Raw genomic sequence first — 7895 nt, 5'->3', positions numbered from 1 at the left:
GGACTTGTCCACTTTTACGAAAGGATCTTCTTCAAGGCAGTTAGCAACCATTGGGAGGGTTTGAATTTAACTCCATTAGTGAGGCAGACAGGAACTGATTGGATTGACCTTCTACAGGAGAGGAGGTGCCCGAGGTTTTGAACACATGTAATGGGGATAAAACCCCAAGATCGGATGGATTGACTATGGCATAAGAGGAGCTCTAATGCCTTCTTTATTGCTTTGATGCCTAAAAATAGTGCTTTTGTAACAATTGCCGAAGATCAAGAAAAGGTAACCCACTGCTTGTCCTGCCTGTGTGGGTGCTCCGAAAAAAGGACACGAAACAAACCTAACCTAAACCTTTGGTAATACTCCACGCAAAGCAACTGATCCCAAAATCAAACCTACATTCTCAAGTTTTACCATTGCACTACGCAACAAGCCCCTATATCAAGAAATATAGGAGGATACACGATGGAAGGGGTTTTTAAATATAAAAATGAAAATAATTGACAACATGTCCTCCAAAAGAAAACAAAAGGGAAACAACAAGAAATGTATATCACAATAAACAATCAACCCCCAAAACCCAAAAGACATGTAAAGAGGAGCTAAAATTGATAAAATATATAGTGTTGAAGCACTGTTAACCATTCCAAAATACATGAGGAAATGAAGATAAGCACTAAGAAGCCAAAACAAATCACATATTCTTTTCATGATACAATATGAAATCAGTTAGCACAAAATATCAGTTAAGGATCAACAAGCCAACCATTCCTAAAGCATGGAAAATGGAACAAAATCAGAGATAATCCCTTCCAAGCAATCACTAATGTCCTACCAAATAGGAGAAATAAAAAACACTATTTATCAGAGGCACCCAAATGAAACAGCATTTTGCCTCTTATTTACAAGCATACCATATTCAATTAAGTTCCAGCAGTGGGCAATGCCGCCATAAAGGAGTTGTAAGACGACTCGAGATCAAAGTGAAGCTGGCGAGCCTGCTGCTCCGTCAACTCATCTGCTGCCCCCATCTTTGACAGCCTTGCAATCCACTCCCTCATCTTCGTCTTCCCCTCAAAATCAGGAGGCAAAATGGTAAGCTTGTTGAGCGAAGCCGACAGGTCCGAAAGCAGCGGGTGGACCTGATCAACAGCAACCATGTTCAACTTCAATGAGTCCATTGCCGTAATAAAATTTTGCACACATTCAGCCACAGTGGCGGCCGAAGTAGTTGCTGACATTGCCGCGGATGACCTGTGCTCAACCGTGGCAGGGACACCTGAGGTCACAAGGCGGTTTAAGGCCGCCGGGCAGTCCATTTTGTATGTCTCATGGAACCGCTCAATGTTTGGAACAGTGTCTTTGAGTGTGAAAGCTAGGGTTTTAAAATGGGCAATCAGTTTTTGACATTCAGCCTCATATTCTGATGGAGAAACAATGTCACGAACATACGCCTTCTCTAGCTTCTCGGTGGCTCTGATAATGGCGAAGAGCTCAGCAAAGTTTTCATACATCTCTCTTTCGCGCTTGTCGTTCCATAGCTTAACCTCCATTAGAGAGGGTAAATAGAGGTCTGGTTGAGTTAGGGCTTTTAATTTGGAATGGAGAAGAGAACGGGACACGCGCAAAGAGAACACCTTTTTCACTGAACGAAGAATCACATTAGATAAAACTAACATTCTACACATATTTATATATATGTAAATAAATAAAAAGATTGTAAGATAACATATATATAGAGAGAGAGAGAGAGAGAGGAGGGGAGGGCAGAAACAAGTGTATATTTATGTGCAACAAATAGATGAAATACTATCAGCAGCAGAGAATGAAGAATGCCCGAAAATTATTTGAAATCAAATAAATTGGTAACAAATTAATCAATAAGAACAAACAGAAGAGAACAATGCGATGGATAGAAGACAACAACCCTCTATCAGAACCCTAAAGTGTATATTTATGTGCAACAAATAGATGAAATACTATCAGCAGCAGAGAATGAAGAATGCCTGAAAATTCTTTGAAATCAAATAAATTGGTAACAAATTAATGAATAAGAACAAACATAAGAGAACAAAGCAATGGATAGGAGATGAAAACCCTCTATCAGAACCCTAAAAATCTAAACAAGGGCACCCTATAAAAGCCCTAATTTCTGAACAAAGAATCACATTATAAACCCATTTTTTTTAATAAATAAAATCACATTATAAACCCATTAGATAAAACTAACATTCTACGGGGAAGAAACAAGTGTATATTTATGTGCAACAAATAGATGAAAAACTATCAGCAGCAGAGAGCGAAGAATTGCTGAAAATTCTTTGAAATCAAATAAATTGTTAACGAATTAATGAATAAGAACAAACAGAAGAGAACAATGCGATGGCTAGAAGACGAAAACCCTCCATCAGAACCCTAAAATCTAAACAAGGGCATTCTATAAAAACCCTAATTTCTGAAGGGAAACCCTAGATCATACCTCAAAAGAGCGGAACCATTATGCGATTAGTCAGCTCAATAATGTACAAGCATACATAGGAAACATAAATATTACACGTCACAGCTATGTATATATATATTTATGTGTGCCTAACTGTATATATATAGAGAGAGAATTAGAGAGAGAGAGAGAGAGAGAGAGAGAGAGAGGACTTACGGGGGAGGGTGAAAAATTGACGCGGCTTTGAAATGATGTGAAGGGGGGTGGGTGTTGCAGGTGGAGAAGAAGAGGGGGGAGAGAGAGAGAGAGAGGAAGGAGGTGTACGCTTGCGGACAGGTAGCGTGTGGAGTTGTTCGCATTTGATATTAGTATTTTAATAATTCTCTACTTTGCTTACGACACATCCTTTACAGTTGTATGCTTTAAATTTACTAAAATGACCCTTTCCCTGTTTTTGGTCGTAGACTCTCATCCTTGTCCAACATGACGAGGATGCTACCAATGACCCAAAATGTTCATAAAGGGTTTGATCATGATTAAAACTCGATTTGAAATTAATTTTTAGGTTCGTTTGATAAATCAGAAATGACGTTTTAGGTATCTGGGTTAAAAAAGTGACATAGGTATGTGGGAAAATTTAGTAAAAATAGATGATAATATGTGAATTAACGGGGATTATCGTTATAAATTTTAAATAAAGAGAATATTTATTAACACATGTTTGTGATCAAACTCAATCAAGCCTCAAGAATGTGGCACCTTTGTGAGGAATTGTTTAAGATTTTAAATTAATTCTTTTTAACAAACTTGATCTTGAATCCAATGTAATTAAACGGATAAATGAGCTCGAGCTCGAGCTTGAATGGCTCGAGCTGGAACTCAAGAACCCAACTTGAGTTCGAACTTAAATAGTTGAAATTTTATGCCCATCTAATTAATAAACCTAAATGTCCCGAATAAGTTGAATTCTTCTATTGTTAATACATTTCATAGTACATTTAACTTATAATAACTTAGAGATTTTTATTTTATTTATTATTTGTCTTAGAAGATCTCCATCAATAGTATATTCTGGACTAAGAATGGGTAGCGAATTCACTGCACAGTGCATTGCATATACTCGGAATATATATTTTTGAATAACCATTGTATATGAAGTAATAACATATAGATGAATCAGGTGATAGAACATTTATTTGGACTACCATTGCCCAATAATATGAGATATCCCATCCCTCTTGGATTGTTCTTGGTCACTTGATTTCTTAACAAAGCTTCATCACTTTACTTTTTCTTTTTTGTTGGGAGGAGTACCGGAGTAGAAATCAACACGTGATTGACAATGGCTATGATTTCGGTACTATATAATAATTTTTCAAGCTCTAATTATTATTATTATTATTTATTTATTTAGTAAAGACAAGCCCAACGGCATTTATAAATTCCCAAAAAAAAAATTTAAATATATATATTATTTTGTTGTATCTCTTTTTTTTTCTTTTTTTTTTTTAACCAGATATTTTAGATTTTTGTTTCTTTTTAATTATGTTTAATTTTAGTTTTTTTTCTAAGGTCTACAACTTGACTTAGAATGTATCTAATATTAATATAATTGATGCAAATATGAATGGTGGGAATGATAGTTGAAAAAGAATGGTGGTTGTGTCAAAAAATAGCATTTTGCATGAAATCACCATTGGAGCAGAATTGCTAAATATAAATTTGGCATGCGAAAATGACTTTTAGCATTAGAGATAAAAGATGCATTTTCAAATTTGCCCTTCCTTAAAAAGTAGTGTATAAAAAAATGCATAATGACATGTTTATTATTAATAATATGGAAAAGTTATTTTTAATGGGGTTCACTTATTTTGAAATTTTAATTAGTTTAATCTTTTAGAGGTAAATTGGGAATGTAATAAAAAGTAGTATATTAATTTTTGAAATGTGACAACTAAAATGGGATAACAAAAAAAAAAGATAATTGACTATTAATATGGAATGGAGGGAGTAGTAATTACTAAACCGGTTATTCCAAACCGGTTACCCCAAACGGAAGATAAGGGGACAACCATAGAATGGTACAATAAATAGTAAGAAAAACCATAATAACAATAAATAGTAACAAACAAAAACTCAACATTATACATATTAACAAAAAAATTAAAAAATTCTCATACCAATATGCCATACTATTTGAAGGTTTGTGCTAACTTTATTTTAGTTTTTATTATATGTAGATTAATAATTTCATAATCATGTAATAATTTCTACTTAAGTAAGTAATAATTTCTACTTAAGCATGATCTTAAAGGGTTGAATGAAAGAATCCAGTGACATGAGAAGGAGGGACAGCCTTTTCTTTCGCTCAGAAAGGGAAATTTTTTTTTTTTATGTTGGATTAAACCCAGCCAAACCCGAACAAGTTTAAATTTTGATAAAAATTTAATCCAAATTGAATCGGATTTATAAATTTAAAAGTCCAAATTTCAACTTGGTAGAAACAATACAACAAAATGGATTGTCCATTACAAGATTCAAAGTCCCTAATTTTGTACTGACATTAGAAGGAATCAACCAGACCATTTGAATTTTGAAAAAGGAGCAACATATGGAATCATTTTCCTTATGATATTTTCTGCTACAAAGGTTTATATTCTTCTAGGGTTTGTGTTAGTATTAATCCATTTGTGTTAGTATTAATCCACTGTGTTGTCAAATATATCTACTACAGTACTCCTTAAACTAAATTACTTGTGAAACAAAGGAACTGAATTGATAACATAGAATTGATTTAAAAATAAATAAGAATCCAAAAATATGATTTTTTTTTTTTTACAAACCTTCTTGTAATTCTATTGAATCCCATCCTATCCATTGAATTTTTTAAAATAAAAAAAGGAAATTAACTCAGATTCAACTCTCTATCCCAACCTCTAATATTTTTTTTTTTTTTTTCAGGAGTTAAAAACAACAAACAATTTTCATGAATATATGTAAAATTTTCAATATGAATCCATCAACCCAATGAAGCTCTTGATTGAATTAATGGGCCCCACGGTTGATCATTTCTGTGTACTGATTCAACGACTCCTGTCTCTGCAACCTCATTTCCTCATTGAACTTCTTTATGAACGCCTCAACTCGGCGGTTCAACTCGTCCTGACTTAGCGACGGCTCTTTCCGAAGCTTCCCCGAACCAGGTGACGAGGACGGTGGGTCGTAGTAGTTAGTCCGGTCCTTGAACGTCTCTGATTTCGTCACCTTCCGAGGAGTCTGATCCTGTGGGGCAGCGTGCAAGTGACGGCCGTGATTCTCCCACGTGTCAGACTTCCTTAGATGCCTCGTGAGTGGCACGTGACGCCCGTCCGTTATCGTCCTCCATGTGTTCTCCAATGTCTCCTGTCGCTTTGGCTTCGCAACCCTCAATGCCCTCCCACCTGAAACATACATCACAAACGCGAAATTACTATTTTGTCCTTCCATTATTGAACTCTTAAATTGAATGTATCTATATCTCTCTCTCTCTCTCTCTCTATATATATATATATATTATATATATACCTTCAGGACTGGGTTTCCGGTGACCGAACCTTGATGAAACGAGAGGTTTCGCCGACGCCGGAGAAAGATTATCAGATTGAACCTCCGGCGATTTCATCCTCTGCGGTGGTGTCCACGTAGACCTCGAGATCACAAACTCATTTTCTTCTTGATTTTGAACCTCCGAAACCCTAGATTCACCGTCAAACGCCGGTGGTGGCTCCACAATGGGAAAAACAGTGTGAGCCGAAGTGGTGGCGAAATCTGAATGTAGATCTGACGGAGGAGACTTCGGCGAAACCAACTGCTCTGATTGATTGTCACAGTCGAGCTTCTGGTGAAATCGAGATGTGGCGGCGATGGTGATGATGATGCCGTTGATAATGACGTAGAGATAAGGAGGTCTGAGCCACGAGATCAAAGCGGACCAAATCGAAGGGACTTCATAGACAGCGAAGCTTATGATCAATGGAACAGAGACTTTCATAATCATAGCAATGGACACAACACCAGTCGAAACCAGCATCAGTTTTAGAGAGAGAAACCAAGAACTCGAAAACACTGACATTTTTTCCGGTGGATTCAGCTTTGGCACCGATCGGAATCTTACCTTTCCGGTGGAGAAAAGTGGATTTATTTAGTCTCCGAAGTGAACTTGGGTCATTGTTAATGTAATGCAAGTGACGGTATATATATAAATTTGGCGGTGTGTGGATTATGATGAAATTTGGGCCGTCGGATTTGAAGAAAAAGGTTATTTAAAAGTGAAGCTGGGTGGGGGTTGCCTTTCTGGCTCGGAGCTTTTTCATGGCCCACTCACAGATATATATATATATTATATGGATTTGGATTACACTAATATTACACTAAAATAATTAAACAATTAAACATAAATGACAATATATACCTGATACTTGACTGTTAACCTGAGTTGTTTCAAGGCTAATTGAGTAATTTTAAATGAGTATTATATTTGTTTTGGTAAGTAATGACAAATGAGTGTTTAAGTTAATTAAATAATCTTTATAGGGAATGTAAAGGGTCTTGTACTTTAGGTAAGAGGAAGAATCTAATGCTGTACAATATTGGTTGACGTGTCAGAGACATTTGAATTTTTAAATATTCCAGCCACAACGGTCATATAAATGACCGTTAACTACGGAGCTTGTACCATGATCCTGAAGCGGCGGTCCAGTGGGTGCGGGGGAGCCTCGAGCCACTCACGTGCCCAATCAGGTTTGTGGGTGCACCCTCTAACCGACCACGGACCACCGACCACTTCACTTTTTTTTTTTTTTTTTTTTAATTCAGTGATTTTAGAACGTGTGCGTGTCTTTTCTTAGTGAATAAAACACTATGCTATGGAAGCTTGAAGAAAAAGTTGAAGTGTTTGCATACTTTAATACTTACATTATGGATATGACCCACTTGCAAAGCACGAGAATAAAGAGGAAAAGACTTGTACACAAAGGGTCTGACAGTCTGGTTCTTGAAGAAAAAAAAAATCACATCACACTTTGGTGTCTCTCTTATTTGGGTAAATTCTTAAATTAAATTAATGGAAAAAGTTCAATCAACCTCTCCTGAGGCTTGCTTAAAATAATTCCAACCCATGGTTTATTTGCTTAAAATAACTCTCTTTAAAAATATTTAATCTACGAGTAATTTTGACAAATTTTAAGGGAGGTTATAGTAATTAAACTTTTTTTGAACCCTTTTATTTGGAAGAGCGTATGATTAAAGCAGCTTTTAGTTGGAAGCATTTTCCACTTTGACTATTATTTTTCAATTTTGAATTATGGTTTGAAAAAGAAAAAAAGATAAAAAGAAAATTATGCTTCATTCAAATAGATGCCTCCTATTTGAGAAACTAAACAAAAATCATTTGACCCATCAAGTTTGTGATAAACGCAATATGGGG

The 7895-nt window shown here is 35.7% G+C and overlaps 2 protein-coding genes across 3 annotated transcripts; both read right to left on the bottom strand.

The window, feature by feature from the left end:
* Positions 1 to 668: 668 nt before the first annotated feature.
* On the bottom strand, positions 669 to 2781 carry LOC132306275 (vacuolar protein sorting-associated protein 28 homolog 2). Of its 2 annotated transcripts, none has more exons than XM_059803613.1 (2): positions 2648 to 2781; positions 669 to 1636 (listed from the first exon to the last, which is right to left on the bottom strand). In XM_059803613.1, exon 2 carries the CDS (start codon positions 1542 to 1544, stop codon positions 915 to 917), a length of 630 nt encoding a protein of 209 aa, XP_059659596.1. In that variant the 5' UTR covers positions 1545 to 1636; positions 2648 to 2781; the 3' UTR covers positions 669 to 914. The 2 variants fall into 2 exon arrangements, with proteins under 2 accessions (XP_059659596.1, XP_059659605.1); XM_059803622.1 differs by lacking the exon at positions 2648 to 2781 and adding an exon at positions 2471 to 2604.
* Positions 2782 to 5103: 2322 nt separating this feature from the next.
* LOC132307438 (uncharacterized) lies at positions 5104 to 6658 on the bottom strand. Its single transcript, XM_059805231.1, has 2 exons — positions 5996 to 6658; positions 5104 to 5871 (listed from the first exon to the last, which is right to left on the bottom strand). The coding sequence occupies exons 1-2, from the start codon at positions 6540 to 6542 to the stop codon at positions 5477 to 5479; spliced, it is 942 nt and encodes a 313-aa protein (XP_059661214.1). The 5' UTR covers positions 6543 to 6658; the 3' UTR covers positions 5104 to 5476.
* Positions 6659 to 7895: the final 1237 nt, after the last annotated feature.

This window comes from Cornus florida, unplaced genomic scaffold, assembly GCF_030987335.1.
Source record: "Cornus florida cultivar Cherokee Brave unplaced genomic scaffold, ASM3098733v1 CherokeeBrave_3.0.0_Hap2_Chr01, whole genome shotgun sequence".
Lineage (NCBI taxonomy): Eukaryota > Viridiplantae > Streptophyta > Magnoliopsida > Cornales > Cornaceae > Cornus > Cornus florida.
This window is presented reverse-complemented; position numbering and strand designations above follow the sequence as displayed.

Coding starts and splice junctions, on each gene's coding strand:
- LOC132307438 (XM_059805231.1), bottom strand. CDS start 6,542: ATGTCAGTGTTTTCGAGTTCTTGGTTTCTCTCTCTAAAACTGATGCTG. Junction 5,872..5,995: donor CCGGAAACCCAGTCCTGAAG/GTATATATATAA, acceptor TGTATGTTTCAG/GTGGGAGGGCATTGAGGGTT.
- LOC132306275 (XM_059803613.1), bottom strand. CDS start 1,544: ATGGAGGTTAAGCTATGGAACGACAAGCGCGAAAGAGAGATGTATGAA.